This window comes from Procambarus clarkii, chromosome 6, assembly GCF_040958095.1.
Source record: "Procambarus clarkii isolate CNS0578487 chromosome 6, FALCON_Pclarkii_2.0, whole genome shotgun sequence".
NCBI classification, from domain to species: domain Eukaryota; kingdom Metazoa; phylum Arthropoda; class Malacostraca; order Decapoda; family Cambaridae; genus Procambarus; species Procambarus clarkii.
The window spans coordinates 8642325-8663432 of record NC_091155.1 but is presented as its reverse complement, the minus strand read 5'-3'; the positions used below and the strand labels follow the sequence as shown (position 1 = coordinate 8663432).

General features: G+C 43.4%; 1 protein-coding gene across 1 annotated transcript; it reads left to right on the top strand.

The window, feature by feature from the left end:
* The first annotated feature begins 1284 nt into the window (after positions 1 to 1284).
* Positions 1285 to 3913, top strand: LOC123753489 (G-box-binding factor-like). Its single transcript, XM_045735474.1, has 3 exons — positions 1285 to 1384; positions 2909 to 3128; positions 3214 to 3913. Exons 1-3 carry the CDS (start codon positions 1285 to 1287, stop codon positions 3911 to 3913), a joined length of 1020 nt encoding a protein of 339 aa, XP_045591430.1.
* The last annotated feature ends 17195 nt before the right edge of the window (positions 3914 to 21108 follow it).

The following is a 21108-nucleotide window of genomic DNA, read 5'->3' as shown; positions in this document are numbered from 1 at the left end:
GAAGGACCATTTAAAGTGGTTTCTCGAACACCGAAGTTCTTCACCATTGAACGCCGAGGACAGCGGGTAAACATCTCCATCGATCGCCTTAAACCAGCACACTGTGACGCTGCCCCAGACATCCCTCCAGAGACACATCCGCCGACTACGCCGTTCACTTTTCGATCACAGTTACCAGCCGCACCGCCACCTGATCCTACGACGACGGACGATCCAGTGCGACCTCCTACCCTAAGATCCCAGTTAGATGACATCAGTGAAGAGGAGGAAGTTAACTTTTATGGTTATATAACGCGAGCAGGGCGTACTATTCACCGACCAGCTAGGTTCCTTGATCAAGTATTTTTCCTTTCATCCCCAGAGAGGGGGAGTTCTGTAGCGAGAAGATTATCCCAATAATATACTCGCCAAATGCTTTGTTAATATTCCTGTCAACCTTTGGAGATGAATGAGGTGAGGTGTTGCCCGAGCATATAAGCAGCAGAATAGCAAATATTAACTCACCATTTGGTCACCACTTGGTCCGGGAGACATCTCCCGTCACGCAGGGTGCAGTTGCGCCTCCACAGATCTCCAGTATCATCTTTTGATACTGGTAATGGCTCGAAAGGGCCACCACTTACGGGCTATTCATGCCCGTGCCACCTCTTGGGTGGCTTAATCTTCATCAATCAATCAATCAAATATTAACTAGTCTACTTTCAAGTGTGGTCTAGAACAGACACTTGCGAGATACCATACCGACTCTCAGTGCGCTCAACTCACACCATTGCTCGCCAAGGTATCACCTGCGTACTTCTGTATACTCGACTAAATATATATATATTCTCTTAGTGTCTGTGTTTATTGTCACCGTACTTTACGTAACAATAGAATCGTTACAGGTAGATTAGATACACAGTGTTTAGTGAGTTTCATATTTATTTAGTAGTCCTGGATACAGCAGTGTCGTAGACGTTGAGACGAAGCCTGGAGCAGAGCAGACAGCTGAGTGAGGCCGGAGTCGTGGAGCTCTATGTGGGAGAGCGTGGCGGCTCGATTGGGAATTGTGTGTCTGAACTCGGGGAGCGAGAGCGTGGCGGCTCGATGCGGTCGTAGTCTGCTGTCTGCTCTGTGTCGAAGCTGTAGTGTCTTGGGTCGATTAGAACTGTACACGCCATGTGCTACATTGTTGACTGTGGAAATTGAACTGTCTGCTATTCATTGATTGATGAAGATTAAGCCACCCAAAAGGTGGCACGGGCACGAATAGCCCGTAAGTGGTGGCCCTTTTGAGCCATCAACATGAAGTCATCATGCGCATGTCAAGAAGTCATCGTGAAGTCATGTTGTAGTCATGGAGATCTGAAGATGACTCCATCTGAAGTCATGGAGATCTGTGGAGGTTCGGCTGCACCCTGCGTGACGGGAGATGTCTCCCGTCTGCTATTCAGATTGATTGATTGATAAAGATTAAGCCACCCAAGAGGTGGCACGGGCATGAATAGCCTGTAAGTGGTGGCCCTTTTGAGCCATTACCAGTATCAAGAGCTGATACTGGAGATCTGTGGAGGTGCGACTGCACCCTGTGTGATGGGAGATGTCTCCCGTATCATAAGTGCGATCCTTGCTGCTATTCATCAAATCGCTGGCTTATATAGGGTGACCACAGCTCACAGTAAGATAGGAGGGTGTAAAAACCGTTCCCTGTAAATAAGGATAGGATTATAACTTGTGTAGTTAGTTATGCCATTAAGATGATGAGATAATGGAGCGAGTATAAGTTTACTCGCTACAGGACTTCCCCTGCCAGGGAAAGAAAGAAAAGCAATATAACAAAAAATACGAGGCTACTGTTCCCTTGGTCGCTGTGGATCATGTAGGCCGGTACCACAAGATGCAGGCAGTGTGGACAAGCTCGATGTAGCAGGAGAGAAGAATGTGCATAATTGTTGCGTCCTTGGGTCGCTGGTGGAGCATTTAGATCCGGGGCGGATGGGCTCGGTCACCAGGACAATAGGAGGTAATGTAGACACGTAGTTAGGACAACGAGGCAATCACTGCTTTGGCCTTCCCAGGGGCAGTAGTGAGCCAACTATAACCCAATACTGAATAGAAAAAAACTTAAATTAATATTTAATATAATGTAATATATAATATGATGCTGCCAGTCAACATGAAAGGCAGCTTGGAGTCGTCTGGGATTCGTCCTGAAGGCCTCCTGGAGTCGTCCTGACGCCATCTAGAGGTCATCTTGGAATCATCCTGGAATCAGGAAGACGCCAACATGAAGTCATCATGCGCATGTCAAGAAGTCATCGTGAAGTCATGTTGTAGTTGATCGCAAACACGCAACGTGAGCGTGGTGAGGGGGAACCCCCGCTGAGCCCCGTGAAAGGCATCTTGAAGTCGTCTGTTAATCGTCCTGAAGTCGTCCTGCAAGCAACCTGGAGTCGTCCGGACGCCACCTAGAGATCATCTTGTAGACATCTAGGATTCGTCCTAGAGTCGTCTTGAAGTCATCACGGCATCAACGTGAAGAGATCATGCAGACCTCAAGAAGTCATCTTGGAGTCATCGTGAAGCCATCCTGCAGTCGACAACGAGAGCGTGGAAGAGAGAGGGGGGGACCCCCGCCGAGCCCCGTGAGAAAGAAAACTTAGCTGAAGAATACACTATAGGTCCAGCCAGTCTGAATACATCCTGAAGGTTCACCCAAGTGATCTTAAAACTACCTTAAGGCGTTTGGAGTTGGCCTAAAGTCACGTCCCAAAGTCATCCAGACGCCAACTAGAGGCCATCTTGAAGTCATCTTGAAGACGTCTTGGATTCCACCTGAAGTTGTCTTGAAGTCATCGTGAAGTCGACGTGATGCCATTTAGGAGTCGTCTCGGAGTTATCTTGAAGTCATCTTGAAGCCGACTTGCAGTCTACTTGAAGTCGGAACATCGCCAGCTGGAACATCAGCAGCTGGAAACTGATCAGCTGGAACATCAACAACTAGCACATCAGCAGCTGGAACATCTTCAGTTGGAACATCGCCAGCTGGAACATCAGCAGCTGGAACCTCATCAGCTGGAACATCAACAGCTAGAACATCAGCAGCTGGAACATCAGCAGCTGGAACCTCATCAGCTGGAACATCAACAGCTAGAACATCAGCAGCTGGAACATCAACAGCTGGAACATCTTCAGCTGGAACATCAGCAGCTGGAACATTTGGAACATATTCAGCTGGAACATCAGCAGCTGGGAACATCGCCAGCTGGAACATCAGCAGCTGGAAACTGATCAGCTGGAACATCAACAGTTAGCACATCAGCAGCTGGAACATCAGCAGCTGGAACATCAGCAGCTGGAACATCAGCAGCTAGACCATCGGCAGCTGGAACATCTTCAGTTGGAACATCTTCAGCTGGAACATCAACAGCCGGAACAGCACCAGCTGGAACATCATCAGCTGGAAACATCTTCAGCTGGAACATCAACAGCTAGAAGATCGGCAGCTAGAACGTCAGCGGCTGGACCACCAACAGCTGAAACATCGACTTCTGGAACATCCTGCGGCTGGAACATCTGCAGCTGGAACATCGGCAGCTGGAATACATCAGCTGGGTCATCAACAGCTGGAACATCAGCAGCGGGAACACCAGCAGCTGGAACATCAGCAGCCAGAACACCGGCAGCTGGAACATCTGCAGCTGGAACATCAACAGCCGGAACACCAGCAGCAGAACAACATCAGCTGGAACAACATCAGCTGCAACGATGGCAGCTAGAACGTGATCAGCTGAAACATCAGCGGCTGGAACATCGTCAGCTGGAACCTCAACAGCTAGAGCACCAACAGCTGGAGCATCAACAGCCGGAGCATCAACAGCTGGAACATCAGCTGCTGGAGCATCAGCAGCTGAAACACCCACAGCCGGAATAGCAACCGCTGGAACGTCAACATCTGGAACATCAGCTGCAACAACGGCCACTGGAACATCCGCAGCTGGGGCAACGTCAGCTGGAACATCAGCAGCTGGACCACCAACAGCAAGAACTTCAGCGGCTAGAACTTGCGCAGCTGGGAATCAACAGCTGGAACATCATCAGCTGCAACATTAGCAGCTGGAACATCATCAGCTGGAACCTCACCAGCTAGATCATCAGCTGGGACATCAACAGCTGGAACATCAACTCAAATCAAATCAAATGTTTATTTAGGTAAGGTACATACATACAAGAGATTTTACAAAGAGTGATGGATTTATAGATAGGGCTAGTACATACAATGCCTAAAGCCACTATTACGCAAAGCGTTTCGGGCATGAAAAACTTAAATGACTAAAGCTTAAGACTAATTGAGCATAAAGAGTAAAATGAAAACATGGAATGAAAACATAGCTGAAAAAGCAGCACAAATACAATTCTGTCGACAAACAGCGCTTTTTAAAAAAAACAGACATTGGTTGACAATAGAAGGGTAAGGTAGGTTACAGGGAATTTATTAGGTATAGCTTCGTTTTTATCTTAAACTGGTTGAGAGAGGTACAGTCTTTAACATGGTTGGGAAAATCATTCCACAATCTGGGTCCCTTGATTTGTAGAGCATTTCTAGTTTGATTAAGTCGTACTCTAGGAATATCAAAACTGCATTTATTTCTGGTGTGGTGCTCATGGGTTCTGTTACAACCTTCTATGAAGCTTTTGAGGTCAGGATTGGCATTACAGTTTAGCGTTTTATATATGTACAATACACATGAGAGAATGTGCAGTGACTTAATGTCTAACATATTCAGAGATTTGAGTAGGGGTACCGAGTGATGTCTGGGGCCAGAGTTGGATATTGTCCTAATAGCAGCTTTGTGTTGAGTAATTAGAGGACGTAAATGATTTTGGGTAGTAGAGCCCCAAGCACAAATACCATAGTTGAGATATGGATAGATAAGGGAGTAATAGAGAGTCACCAGGGCAGGGCGGGGTACATAATATCTGATCTTAAAAAGAATGCCAACAGTTTTTGAAACTTTTTTGATATATTTAGAATGTGTCCCTGGAAATTCAGCTTGTGGTCAATGAGAATGCCAAGGAATTTGCCATCTAATTTGTTACAAATTTGGGTATTATGTATTTTGAGATTTATTTGATTAGAGGATTTATTGCCAAACAGAATATAGAAAGTTTTGTCAATGTTAAGGGTGAGTTTGTTGGCAGTTAGCCAAAGATGGACTTTATTTAGTTCAGTATTTACTGTGGCATTTAGAGCAAGGGGGTCAGGACTGGAGTAAATGAAGGTTGTGTCGTCAGCAAATAGAATTGGTTTGAGGTGTTGGGAGGCATTTGGAAGGTCATTAATGTAGATGAGAAAGAGGAGAGGGCCAAGTATGCTGCCCTGAGGAACACCAATGTTGATGGGTAGGGTGGGAGAAATTGAATTATTCACAGAAACATACAGGAGCCTGTCAGTAAGGTAGGATTTGAGGTATTGCAGGGAGTGTCCTCTGACTCCATAATGATGTAGTTTAAGAAGAAGGTTTTGGTGGTTGACAGTGTCAAAAGCTTTACGCAGGTCCACAAATAACTCAACAGGGAACTCATTTTTATCAAGAGCTGCATGAATCAAGTTAATCATACTAATAAGTGCATCGTTAGTGCTTTTTTTGGGTCTGAAGCCATATTGGCAAGGGCTAAGTATATTGTGTTTGGCTAGATAAGAGTAAAGCTGCTTATAGATTAGTTTTTCAAAAATTTTTGACAAGTTTGGCAGGATTGATATAGGTCTGTAGTTGTTAACATCTGTGGGATCACCACATTTGTGGACAGGGGTTACTCTCGCTTTTTTTTTAGAATATCTGGAAAGGTTTGGAGTTCAAGTGACTTGTTGAAGAGCAATGCAATAGCAGGGGCTAAAGATCTGGAGGCTTTTTTTGTAAATTAAACTAATGGAACACGGCTAAGCCCAAGAAGATGGGCCCGGTGAAGGGCAAGACTGGGGCTGCAGTTTCTTCTGGACTACACAGGGCAGACAAAACGTCTGGATAAACCAGCGACCTGGGGGCCACAGTTTCTTCCGGGCTACACCGAGCAGACAAGACGTCTGGATAAATCCATCGGCCTGGGAGGTCGCAGTTTCTGCCGGGGCTACACCGGGCAGACAAAACGTCAGGAAAAACCAGCGGCCCGGGAGGCTGGCCGCGACAGGAGGCCGAACCGGGCAGGGCAGGGGCCACGCCACCACTCCTCTAGGCGGCTAGGACTGGCCCCTCCACCCCCCGGGGCCCACCGGACCCCCGTTGCTAACCTGTAGCCAACCGGGCCGGAGGAGCCCGCGGAAGAGTGAGCCGCACGCAGGGGGGCCTATGACTGGGGGACCCCGCGCCACGTACATGTCGTGGCCCATGGGCATGAGGGACCTGACAGGCACTAGCTGCCTGTCCCTGTGGCCGGAGGCCCACCCCAGGCACCCCGCCCAACTAGAGCGAGCTAGTCACCAGAAAAAACCCGAAGGGACTGAGGGCCCACCAAAAGCATAACTGGGGAAGAGCACCTCGAAGCACCTGACCGCAAGGGAGACATCAGCTAAAAGATGTGCATCCACCTGTGGATGCGGCACCTGCCCGCTGATAGAGGGGAGCCCTGCACATGCACACTACATTGTCCGTGGGCCCAGTCGCCGCCTGGGGCGTGAGGCGAACCAGGGGCCCCTAGGGGCAAACCCTTAAGAGCGTAGAGGCCACCAAGTGGCTGGCCACATTGGGTGACACCCCCAGCGTGGTGCGACACTGACCTGCAGGTAGAGGGAAGCCCAACATGTGCACACCACGTAGCCTGCGAGCCCAGGCGGCCCTCCAGGGCAAAAGGCAAGCAAGGGCCTTTGCCCCATAGGGGCAAGAAAGCCACGAAGTGCCTGGCCATGTGGTACGACGCCACCAGGCGTGGTGCGACGCCAGCCCGTGGGCGTAAAGGAGGCCCACACGTGCACAGCACTGAGGGGGGTGAAGGGCTGCGCCGATAACCCACACAGCCTCGTGTCCAAGAGAGAGGGCAAATCCCGCCAAACACACACCAAAACTACGACGTTGGTACAACGTTCAAACAAGTTTTAGCACCTCCTAACCAGTTATAACAACCAATATAGGAAGTTGTAACAACGTTCTAATACGTCATAAACACGTTAAGCCAAGATGTAACAACTTTATTACAAGTTGTAACAAGCGGAAAATAGAGACAGTTACGGTTTGTGTTTGCGTTGCTTCCCCTTCCACCTGGGAGAGAAGCTGCTAGGGCGGCACAACACGCACCACAAGGGACGATGGCGTAGGCACCCGCTGGACACCCCGGGCATGCAACCAGGGCCCCTAGGGACACCTCTTAGGGGCAAGCAAGCTGTTACAACCCTGGGTCCTCAGTTGAAAACCAGAGGTCAAATTGAGCTAAATAAACTACTTTATATTATTTGATGCACTTGTCAACGTGTGTCTGTTTGTATCTTCCCTGCCAGATGTAAAACGATTCTTGTTTCTCACAGAGCATTTAAAGACTGAGCTTGTGGTTGATTATTAATTAATAAAATAGGCATCAACTATGTTTACAAATGATTAGAAAGTATTAGTATAGTAGATTTGAGAAAACTCGGATATAGGGCTGCTGTACGATTAGCTGAGTAGTCGGCCGGCAGCAAGTGAGCTGGAGAAAGCTGAGCATCGAGGCTGGCTTCCATCTCTGGCGGGCGTTCGTGGTGTCAACATCTCTTCTGAGTTGCTCTGCACCCCTCTACCCTTCCTCCTACTTCTTTCCCTTACCTTAAGTTCCTGTAACCACTAAGACAAGTACCTTGTGTATAATCGTGCCTACTCTGGAATTGTAAGACTTGTGTAGACCTTGGGTAGTATTTGCTAGTGTTTTGGGTACCCCTAAGTGTTGTGTTGTGTTAGGGTACCACGTGGGCTCACTACCCTAAGCTGCCTCAAGCTTCAAGTTCTTCACTAGTAGACTTTACCCTAGCTTGTGCTAATTGTAAAACCTTGTATCCTGCCTACGTGGACCAAGGCTTTTAACGTAAGATAGTGTGGTAAAGTAATTATTGTTATTGTTATTTAATGTATATGGGGGGGGGGGGTTGTTAAGGGGTTAATAATTAAGTAAGTTAGTTTTAAAGGAGTATCCATTCTTCCTGTGTAGGAGATCAATGATCTACCTCTAGGCTGATCTTTTTGGAAGCCACTATAGTTCATACTGTTTTTTATTTTTATTGGGGGCTGGGCCTTTAAGATTTTCATTACTTGGGTTACATCTTGATTCTAACTGCTGACCCTACTCCACAATACTAGACCCCACATAGCAGACCATTAATTCATAACACAAGCCACGGAGTGTCCGGCGACGTACGCCATCAGACCTGGAACGACACCAGCCCACGGGCGTACTGGAGTCCAAACGTTCACGCCTTGTGGCCTGCTGACCCAGGCACCTTCTGGGGCAAGAAGCGAGCCAGGGCCCCTAGGGACAGCGGCTAGGGGCAAGAAAACCACGGAGAGCCTGGCCACGTGAGGTGATGCATCCAGATGGTGCAATGCCGGCCCGCGGGCATTAGTAGCCCCACACTTGCACGCCCAGGCGCGGCACGGAGGGCGGAAAGGGGGGGGGGGGGGCACGCCGAATAACCCGCACGGCTAGCATCCAAGAGAGAAGGCAAATAGACCTGGGAGGGAAGCTAGCTAGGGCGACGCAACATGCACCACAAGGGACACGGCGCTGGGCACACGCTGGGTACTGGGGACACCATAACTAAACGGGGGGGGGGGGGGGGGGGCGCACACACCGAGCGTGGCAGGGAAAACAGACACAACAGTACCTGAGGAGGTGGGCAGGCCGTCCCTGGCGGGTCGCACTGAGACGTCGATGGGCCCACGACGACAATGCCGGACGGGGTTAGGTCCGGGGCCGAGGTAGCTGGCGTAAGATCCATTTAGTTTGGAACACAGTTAAACAGACTGAACCCACGGTACTGTCGACTGGCCCACATGTCGGTGCGGTGTGGGTTTCATTGCGAAGCAGGCCGTGGCTACAGCGTAAGTGGGGAGGGGACCCCTCTTCCATTCCCTTAAATATGCCACCCATACTGTGCTCGCAGTGCTAATGGAAAGTGTTGCGCAAATGTCTTTTCTCCTCTATCAGAAATTTCCCCACTTTCCGAGGAAAGCATTGACCATTTATAAATGTAATTGACACAAGAGAATGTATGGGGTGAAATTATGTTTAGCATGTTTAGGAATTTAAACAGGGGAGCTGTGTGTTGTCTGAAAGCAGAGTTTGTTATTGTCCTGATAGCAGAGTTTGTTATTGTCCTGATAGAGTTTGTTATTGTCCTGATAGCAGAGTTTGTTATTGTCCTGATAGCAGAGTTTGTTATTGTCCTGATAGCAGAGTTTGTTATTGTCCTGATAGCAGAGTTTGTTATTGTCCTGATAGCAGAGTTTGTTATTGTCCTGATAGCAGAGTTTGTTATTGTCCTGATAGCAAATTTTTGCTGGGGTGATGGTGGGCTTGAGGTAGTTTGCAGAGGTTGAACCCCAAGCACAGGTACCATAAGTAAGATAGGGATAGATAAGTGCATAATAGAGTGAGAGGAGAGCAGAGTTGGGTACATAATATCTGATCTTAGAGAGTATACCAACTGTATTAAAAACCCTTTTAGTTATGTGTTGAATGCGGGTGCTGAAGTTGAGTCTTTTGTCTAAATATAGGCCAAGGAACTTTCTATCATTTTCATTGCTAATGTTTACATTATCTATTTGAAGCTGAATTTCATTTGTTGATTTGCTTCCAAATAGGATGTAGTAGGTCTTTTCTATGTTTAGTGTGAGTTTGTTGGTTGGCATCCACAAGTGGACTTTTTTTAATTCATTGTTTACAACATTATTTAATATGAGTGGGTTGGGGTCAGAGTAGATGATAGTATCATCATCAGCAAACAATGTAGATTTAAGCATGTTAGAGACATTAGGCAGATCATTGATGTATATAAGAAACAGGAGGGGGTCCTAGGATGCTGCCCTGTGGCACCCCTACAGTTAATGGTAGAGTGGGAGAGGTTATATCATTGATGGCTACATATTGGTGTCTGTCACTAAGATAGGATCGGATATAGTTCAGGGCAAGGCCTCGGATTCCATAATGGTGGATTTTCAATAAGAGTTAATTTATTTATTTATTTATTTATTTATTTTTTTTTATTTATTTATATATATACAAGAAGGTACATTGAGTTTGAGAGAATACATTGGATAGTACAGTATTTACATTCTTGTAAAGCCACTAGTACGCGCAGCGTTTCGGGCAGGTCCTTAATCTAGCAGATAATTTTAAGTAGGTAATTTCAATCAGAATTGATAAATGAAAGATACATTACAAGAGAAAAATGAGATGAGAGAGATAAGTAAGTATATTAAAGCACATTGTTATATTAAAGCACTGATTGATTACATTGACAGTTTGATTAGTAATTTAAACAAGATTAATAGACACCATACAGCAGATTGACAGCACATATAAGACAGCAATGATCACAATGGTAAAGATGTTTATTGGGGGTTACAGTTAATTATTAATAATAATTAATTATTAATAATTAAATTAATAATTAAAAATAAAATAATTAATTAAAAATAATAATAATTAATTATTAATAATAATTAATAATTATTATTATAGTTAATAATTATGGTTAACATTATCAAAACCCTTTCTCAGGTCAATGAAGAGTCCAATCGGAAACTCACTTTTGTCAAGGGCTGAGTAGATTAAGTCAAGCAGACTAACAATTGCATCATTGGTACTCTTTTTGGGAGCAGAAGCCAAACTGACAGGGACAGTATATTGAATTTTACGAGATGGGAGTAGAGCTGTTTAAATAATTTCTTCAAATATTTTTGATAATATAAGTAGATTTGATATGAGTCTGTAATTATTTATATCTGCTGTGTTACCTTCTTTATGAACTGGCGTTACTCTTACTTTTTTAAGGATATCTGGGAAGGTATGACACTCTAGAGATTTATTGAACAGCAAAGTTATGGGTGGTGCAAGGGCATGGGAGGCACTCTTGTATACCATGGATGGTATTTCACTAATGTTCCCAGCTTTGGTTTTTAGTGAGTGAATGATGGACACAACATCTGAAGAGCTGATCGGTGAGAGGAGAAGAAAGTTTGGGTAGCTGCCTGAAAGATATGTGGTAAGATGTGTCTGGGTCTGTGGGATTTTTCAGGCAAGGTTAGCACCAATCGATGAAAAGAAGCTATGAAATTCACCTAGCAGTAAATAGGTACTCGGGTGTTAGACAGCTGCATCGGGCTGAATCCTCGGGATGTGAGTGTGTGTGAACGAAATATGTAGTAAATACAATGGAAGAAAAATAGGTCAGGATTCAATGCATTAGATAACCGGCGGCTAGAAAAGCAGGGTCCAAGAGCTAACAGCTCTATCGTACATGACAAATAGGTAAATACAAAGAGTAAATCACACACACACTTATGCCATAAACAATATTATCGATAAACACTATTAAACTTTCACGTTAGGAACAAAGGCGTTTAGCGTCTCCCCCTCCCAGCGGTAATCACAGAATGATTTGTTAAGTGCTACTTAAGTACGACTCATTGCTCATGATATCCGCCTCGGGAGTATATTGTTTGTGAAACCATCAATCTCTTTCAATCTTCCTATTAGAAGACAATTAAAAAAATATTTGGGAACTTAAAACCATACTAAAACTTATTTAAATACAAATGAAAGTCCTAAGCAAATAGAAAATATACATATGAAATGTAAGTGTACTTCTCAAACAAAGGACCTGAATGTACATTGGAACTGTACCGAAGATATTCTCAAAGACCTCACGTTATTGTGATTTAAAGCGTTAAATCTTAACCTTTTGCTGAGAGTAGCTAGTTTGCTTCTCTTCTAAAGTAACTCTTAAGTTCTTGGTGTGGCTCTGTTTTCTTTGAGGGAGACCCCAACCTAAATGATGCTGCCTTCATTTACCTGCCGGAAGAAAGAACTTCAATATCTAGTGGTAAGCGTAAACTTTAATTTTAACGCAGCTGTTTTTATCTGTAATATAACAGGTTAAGTGGCACATAATAAATTAGATCCACATCTTAGTTAATACCACAAACCTTCCCTTTATTTTATTTGGTGTGTTTTACCAGTCCGTCCTCCTAAGGTTTCCCAACATCAAGAAACTGTCATATTAAAGTGCCCTGCTCTAGCCTACCAGAGGACCCAAAACAGAAAACGGGAGAGTATGACAATTTCGTATGTCGCTACAATTTCTAGTAGGACGATTTTTGGCCTTAGGGAGAGTATACGTCAAAATGCGACGTTCTATTAGGACAGATTTTATCTAAAGGTACAGAGTGCTCCGTCTTATATGTTATTAAGACTTTTGACGCCCCATTGATAGGCTGAAACTCTGTAATGTTGTAAAGTACTGATGACCTGGTGTGGGTATGTTCGTAATGGCTCTCTGGGCTCCGTCGGCTGTATAATGGCGTCACTCGCCCTGTTTATATACGGATTTTTTACTCAAGATTACTAAGTCTATACGTGCTGTCAGTTAGCTTCTTATTATATTATTAATCGAAGAGTATTACCTTAATGTTTTATATTATATCCAGGTTAAAACCATTATAATAATAATAATTTATTTATTACAAGGTTCAATGACTTGGTGATATTACACAAGACTGGTATTTGTACATTCTTGCAAAGCCACTAATAAGCATAGCGTTTCGTGCAGGTCCTAAATCTAACATACCAGGTTAAATGAATAAGTACATAGGTTTTTAAGGTTTAAGTACATAGGTTTTTAAGGTTTAAGTACATAGGTTTTTAAGGTTTAAGTACATAGGTTTTTAAGGTTTAAGTACATAGGTTTTTAAGGTTTGTTTGTTGATATAAAACCTTGTTTGTAACAAGGTTTTATATAAAAAATAATTACAATATAAATTGACAGAGGTGATTATACTGATAAAGATATGTCATATTAAGTACTAATATTGGGGAAGAGTACAAGGGGTACACGATTCAGTGTGAGTTTGAAGCACAAGGTAGGAAACTATGAGGATGAAATTATGTACTTTTTGGTTTTACTTTTGAATAGGGCATAGATTGGAGTTTTTCTTAATTCGTCAGGGAGTAAGTTCCAGAGACTGGGTCGTTTTATTTGCATGGAGTGTTTGCACAGAATTAGTTTGACTCTGGGGATATCAGAGATATATTTATTGCTGGTGTGGTGCTATTGGAAAAGTTTCAGATCAACAATAGAATTAAGAAACAGTTTTATACATGTAAATAACACATGAGAATGTGTGGAGTATGTGCTGGATGTCCAGTTGGGAGAGAGCCCCGTTATTTACCGCACTAACTCTGCTGCTCTTATTGGTCGTTCGTTTGTAACAACCCTGGCTAACATCTACACTGACTGCAGTGTTGCAAATCAGGGTGACGCTGCCAATCACAGGAAATCAGCCAAATCCCGTAAGTACAGAGAATTGGATCACCACAACAATTTTGTCTCCATTGCTTCTGAAACACTCGGTGCCTGGGGTAAAAGTGCCACCAGTTTTTTGAAGGAACTAGGTTCTAGGCTAATGGGAACAACAAGAGACCCTAGAGCTACTAGCTTCCTTTTCCATTACCTCAGCGTGGCGATACAAAGGGGGAAATGCACACTGCATTCAGGGCTCCTGCCCGCTATCTGAGGAGCTGGAGTTACTGTACTGGATATGCCAAGGTGTGTGATGCAACTGGCTTTCCAAGGTTCGAATCCATGGAAAGGAGATTATTATATATATATATATATATATATATATATATATATATATATATATATATTATATTATATTATATTATATATATATATATATATATATATATATATATATATATATATATATATATATATATATATATATATATATATATATATATATATATATTATGGAGACCACCTCTGGTGCATTTGTAGAAGGCCATAGCTTCAAACAAGAAAATAAAGAGTTTTCAGAGAAGACCTTGTGGATTCTCCCTGAACACTTCAATATTTTCTTCTACTACCACCTGTTTTTTCCTTGGTCTGACAAAAAAAACATTTGACCAGTTAACCTATTTAATCGTAGGGAGCGCAGAAGGATAAGATGAGGTGATTGTTCCCTGACTCCAGCTTCATATTGTCTGCCAGGTTTTATATATTCTCTCTAGATCAATAGAGGACCTTCGAACAGCTTTATGCTAGAAGTCGAATTCATCTGGATGTTGATTACTAGTATCAGCTCCAGAATAAACACATCCTCAAACGTACGAAGCCTCCTACGATCGTCGGTGCATGTGATTATAAATAAATAAATAAATATAAATATGTTTATTCAGGTAAGGTACATACATACAAGTGATGTTACATTAATGGATTGATATATAGATAGAGCTAGTACATACAATGCCTAAAGCCACTATTACGCAATGCGTTTCGGGCAAGAAAAACATTAATATCTAGAACTTAATACTAATTGAGCATAAAGAATAAAAAGTGTTGAAAACAAATACAAATAAAGATAAAAAAAGGGGGAACATGACTGAAAAAGCAGCACAAATATAATAGGTTGACAAACAGTGTTGATTAAAAAAAAAAAAAAAAAAAAAAAAAAAAAAAAAAAAAAAAAAAAAATAATAATAATAAAATAACAGACATGGGTTGACAATAAAGGAGTGAGGTGGGATTACAGGGAATTTATTAGGTAGTGTTTAGTTTTTATCTTAAACTGGTTGAGAGAGGTACAGTCTTTAACATGGTTGGGAAGGTCATTCCACATTCTGGGTCCCTTGATTTGTAGAGCATTTCTAGTTTGATTAAGTCGTACTCTAGGAATATCAATATTATTGTCGATATTGAATATTGAATATTGAATATTATTGTCGTATCATATGCATTAACGAATACAATGATGTGATTATTACTAGATTTCTGTTGTAAATTTCTATATTATATAAAGTTTCAGTAATAACAAACTGACTGACATATTAATTTCATTATACCTACCCAGGATCAGCCCACCTGACACGGGCTCCTCCTCAGAGAGCGGGGAAATGTGGCAGCTGGAGAAGACTTAGACTTGCTGGCAGCTAAACTTTTCCTTCCCTCTTAACTCACTGTCTCCAGCGATCCGCGGGTTTCCCATTTGTATGACAATCCTCCAAATAATTGCAAAACTAAGCAGCATGAACGAAATACCAAAAGAATGGATATCTCCATGGGGTTTTCCAGGGTGTGATGACCATGCATGTTGTCAGCTGGTCAGCTGTGAGCCGGTGGAAGAGGGTACGGTCAGCTGTGAGCCGGTGGAAGAGGGGTACGGTCAGCTGTGAGTTGGTTGTAGGGGTTGCGGTCAGCTTTACATAAAGGCCGGAGCCGGGAAAGCAGGCGTACATAAAGGGCGTCACTGGGAAGCAGAGTGGTCGCGCTTCTGCCCCGCCCTTTGCGGTAATGGATATCATTACAGTCCCTCGCGGTAATGGAAGCCACAGACTCCATACATGTGCTGAAAGCCACAGATTCCATACATGTGCTGGAGGCCACAGACTCCATACATGTGCTGAAAGCCACAGATTCCATACATGTGCTGGTGGCCACAGACTTCATCAAAATTCTGGGAGAGCTATTTGTCCACCAGTTTAGTGCTGCTGATTGTGCTGTTGTTGGTGCTGACGCTGCTGTTGTTGGTGCTGACGCTGCTGTTGTTGGTGCTGACGTTGCTGCTATTCTCGTCTGACTGTTTGAACTGGAGGAGAATTACTACGTAGGTAGAGATGAAGCTGACGATCTGTGGGAGAGAAACTGTTGTGATATATTACGCTGGCCACTGCTCTTATAATGCACACACACACACACACACACACACACACACACACACACACACACACACACACACACACACACACACACACACACACACACACACACACACACACACACACACACAGACACACACAGACACACTGTGTTTCCCCAGGAGTACACAGTAATAAGGAAAGAGAGGGAAGGTAGGGGAGGAGGTGGAGTGGCCCTACTCATGAGAAATTGAAATTGAAATTGAAATTGAAATAAGTTTATTGAGGTAAAATACACACAAAGGGATGAGGTAGCTCAAGCTATTCTCACCCCATTCAGTACAACGTGTTAATATATACATAGACACACATCACAAATAAACACATTACCAAACATTCTGAGAGGTAAAAATATACATTTCCTCCCTCACAAGTAGTATGGTATCAGACGTACACACAAATACTTTTATGACCTAGGTATACTGTATAGACAATTTGCAAGACACCTGCAGATAATTCAACAAAATATTACAATCTTGGTGCAAAATTCTTATATCTCTCAAGAATATCATCCACCTTTCCGTTGTGACACATCCAGGCTATTTGTTCAGGAACAGTCCTTATCTCAGTGTTTCTATATACATTAATCAACGGACAATCAAGAATATAATGGGCAAGGGTGTGAGACCTTAACATACCACATAGTTTACACTTCGTGTCATTACCATGAACATCTATCCCATATTCCCAGTAATATTTGTACCCAAGCCTGAGCCGCATGTACACAGAGTCACTCCAAGCATTTCTCCTTTTACCATAAGTGAAATGGGTGTTTTGACTCACATACATGTAGTGTTGCATGGTTTGACTTCTCTCATACATTATCTCTCTCCTCTCCACTCCCGCCTGTGCCTGAATATTTCTGATTTTGCTTCTTATTTGTCTCATTGTGAATTCACATTCAATGTCAACTTGTGGTTTTGATGTGGCACGTTTGGCCAAGTCATCCGCCACCTCGTTGAGCACTATTCCAACATGAGACGGAATCCACATGAATTTCACACTATAACCTTTCAGCTGTATCTCAGTTATTCTTCTCTTACAGTCCTCCACTATAGACATGAAGACTGGGTTTCGACTGTTTAAGGACTCCAGTGCTCCTCGACTATCGACAAATACAAAAACATTTTTGTCGTCATGACGTACTTCCTCCAAACACGCCAGAATGGCCTGCAGTTCAGCTTGTGTGGATGATATATAATTACTAAGCCGGAGTTCAATTATCCTGTCCACAGTCCCAAACTCCGTATAATCCCTTATTAGGACACCACACCCTGCCCTGCCATCTTCCGCCACCGACCCGTCGCAATATACATGTAAACTGTTGCCTCTTGGTAACCGAGATATCATGCTTCCATACAAACACCGTAATTGTCCCGGTTCATGATGAATCTTTTTCACCTTGAGGGGTACAATTTCGACGTCTATTTTCTGTACTTTCCAGGGAGCAGACATATTACACTGTCGAGAGGGTTTACAGCAGTCAAGTACGTCGTATTCCCTGAGGTCATGAGCTAATCCTCTCGTATAGCGTGTCTCCCTCAGTTTCCTGGAAGTGTGTACGTCACTCAAGCAGGTCTGAACGCTCTCAAACAGCTTATCCCCTCCTTTTCTCCGCATGAAACGAATAGATACTCTAGTGTTAATGTCACGGACTCTATCACACACACTCTGTAAATTTAATTCCATTCTCATTATTTCAATCATTGCATTTCTTTGACATCCAAGAATAATCCTCATAGCCTCGTTCTGTATCAGCTCTATTTTTTGAATTCTGCCGTGGCCTGTGTAAGACAATACGGGTGCTGCGTAGTCTATCAGGGATCGAACAGTGCTTATGTATAACATCCGCAAGATAGGTACCCCAACACCTTTACCAGAAAAAGCCAGTGCTTTTAGAGGATGCAGACGGGCTTTACATAAGGTGCTGATATGATTTATTTCAGCATTTTTACTCTCACATGTGTATCCAACATACATGCCCAGATACTTGTACTTCTGTACACGGCTCAGTTCCACACCATTTAGAGTAAGTGTTATATTTCTTCGTTTCCTATACTCGTATTTGGTTTTATCTGCATTTATAACTAAGCCATACTTGTGACAGGTTGTACCAAGTACGTTAAGAGCATCTTGAATTTTGTTCCCAGAAGTGCCTTGTATAAGAATGTCATCAGCATATATGATCGTCGTGACCCCTGGAGGATACATCTCTGATGCTAATCTGTTCATTAATACATTGAATAAGGTGGGACTTAATACTCCCCCTTGTGGGGTACCTAACTGAAACCTCCGTTCCTCAGACATGTATCCCTGGTAATACACCTGACCTTTTCTGCCTTGTAGATAATCCCTTATCCAGTGTAGCAATCTCCCTGTTATTCCCAGATTGGCTAATTCGTATAAGATTACTTCCCCATTGGCTTTATCAAACGCTCCTTGTAGATCAACAAAAACTCTACAATTGTCATCCACATTAGACAAGCACTTTAAGAGACAATCCGCAGTACTTTTGCCTTTGACAATACCAAAGAGATTACTGGACATGTTATCACCTACAAGGTAGAGTAGCCTATTTAACAAAATCCTTTCCATCATTTTACAAAAGCAGGATATTAAGGAGACAGGTCTGTAGCCTCCGTTTGACTTAGGGATAGGAATGATGACAGCCTCTTTCCATTTTCTTGGTAACTTTCCCTCTCTATAACTCATATTAAACAAATCAAGTAAGGGATTAGGTTTCATACCGGCTAAATAATTAAGTATGTCATACGTTACTCCATCTTTTCCCGGAGCAGTGGAACTGCCACTTTTTATAGCATCCAGTAGCTCATCGTGGGTTATCTCAGTGCATGTTATAGATCTTGTATTTAAGGCACATAAAGTTACTCCATTTCTAATATTTTCCCATGACTCAATGGTGACTCTCGTGTCTACAGGTAAGGACTCCATACCAGCAGCACTTGCCCATTTATCTACTAACTCATTAGCAACTTTCCCTGGATCTGAGTGAGCAATGAATTTGGTCTTACAACCCCTGACTTTATTTACTGCTCTCCATATGTCTTTAAGGTTCTTAGTATTACCAATGGACTGAGCAAATTGTTGCCAGTATCTGTCCCGCGCCTCCTTCCTCACCTGACTGCATTCCCTAGCCACTCATGAGAAAGGAATGGAGTTTTAAGGAGATGGCTATACTGGGCTGAGAGGGTTTCAGAGACTACATAGCAGGCACCACGACAATAGGAGGACCAATAATAGTAGTAGCAGTAATATACAACCCTCCACCAAATGACAGAAGACCCAGTCAAGAGTATGAAAACAACAACATGGCAGTTAACACTATAATTGATAGGGCAGCCTCTGCTGCCTGTAGAAATAAATCCCACCTGCTCATCATGGGGGACTTCAATCACGGAAGGATTGACTGGGAGAACAAGGAACCGCATGGAGGCGAGGATACGTGGAGAGCCAAACTATTGGAGGTGGTGACTAGAAACTTTTTAACCCAGCATGTCAGAGAACTCACAAGGATGAGAGGAAATGACGAACCAGCGAGACTCGACCTAGTCTTCACTCTGAACGACTCCGACATAAGAGAAATCGGTTTTGATGCCCCAGTAGGAATGAGCGACCACAGTGTATTGGTGTTTGAGTACTTGATTGAAGAAGGGTTATTGAACTCGAGGAGGGATACCGAAAGCAAAAGGTTAGCATACCGAAAGGGAAAGTATGAGGAGATAAGAAAATTCCTAACAGATATAGCATGGGAAACAGAGCTCAGGGGAAAGACGGCCCAAGACATGATGGACTACATCACGCAGAAGTGCAAGGACGCAGCAAACAAGTTTGTCCCAGTCCAAAAGGTAAACAGAGAAATGAAGATGAGAAACCCATGGTTTATTCAGAGATGTAGGCTAGCTAAGCAGCAAAGAAAAAGGGCATGGAGAAACATAGGAATAACAGGACACTTGAGAGCAGAGAAAGATATCAGAATTCCAGGAATGAATATGTTAGGATGAGAAGAGAAGCAGAAAGACAATACGAAAATGACATCGCAAGCAAGGCAAAGACTCAGCCTAAATTGCTGCATAGCCACATCAGGAGAAAAACAACAGTAAAGGAACAGGTTATGAAATTAAGAATAGGGGAAGAAGGATTCACTACAAACGACAAGGAAGTGTGTGTGGAACTGAATAAGAAATTCCAGGAGGTCTTCACCTTAGAGCAAGGAGAAATCCCAGATATATGAGAGGGAATAGTTAACCAGGAACCACTGGAAGAGTTTGAGATTACCAGCGGGGAAGTAAGGAAGTGTTTACTAGAGTTGGATGTGACAAAGACTATTGGCCCAGATGGAATCTCCCCTTGGATACTAAAGGAAGGAGCAGAAGAACTGTGCCTGCCACTCTCCATAGTGTACAACAAATGACTGGCAACAGGGGAACTGCCAGAAATTTGGAAAGCAGCTAACGTAGTCCCGATATACAAGAAAGGGGACAGACAGGAGGCACTGAACTACAGGTCAGTGTACCTAACCTGCATACCATGCAAGCTGATGGAGAAGATTGTGCGAAGAAAGCTAGTGGAACATCTGGAGCGAAAGAACTTTGTAACACAGCATCAACATGGGTTCAGGGATGGCAGGTCCTGCCTCACAGGGTTGCTTGAATTCTACGACCAGGCAACAAAAATCAGGCATAAAGAGAAGGGTGGGCAGACTGCATATTTTTAGATTGTCAGAAAGCCTTTGATACAGTACCACACAAGAGGCTAGTGAAAAAGATGGAGATGCAGGCCGGTGTGAAAGGCAAGGTACTCCATTAGATAAAGGAGTACCTAAGCAACAGGAGACAATGAGTCAGTGTGAGGGGTGAGGTCTCAGATTGGCGAGACGTTAGCCTTCTCTTTCTTGCTTAATCTTTGTCACCTGGTCGTAGAATTCTACTAAGCCAGTAAGGCAAGATTTACCCTCCCTGAACCCATGCTTGCGATTTGTCACGAAGTCTCTTCTCACTAGATGTGTTACTAGATTTTTTTCACCATTTCTACATCACCTTGCATCGTATACATGTTAAGGACACTGGCCTGTAAATAAGTAACTATCGAAAGTAGGCACCAAACCGGGAAGGCTATGCAGCACCATCAAATGTGCGGAATAATCAGAGGGCGCTAAATATCACCAAGGATGCC

What these genes read in the sequence shown, in the direction of transcription:
- LOC123753489 (XM_045735474.1), top strand. Translation starts at nt 1,285, where the DNA reads ATGAAGTCATCATGCGCATGTCAAGAAGTCATCGTGAAGTCATGTTGT. An exon ending in AGTCATGGAGATCTGTGGAG is followed by an intron (nt 1,385 to 2,908) that starts GTTCGGCTGCAC and finishes GCCGACTTGCAG; the next exon opens with TCTACTTGAAGTCGGAACAT. An exon ending in CATCAGCTGGAACATCAACA is followed by an intron (nt 3,129 to 3,213) that starts GCTAGAACATCA and finishes GAACATATTCAG; the next exon opens with CTGGAACATCAGCAGCTGGG.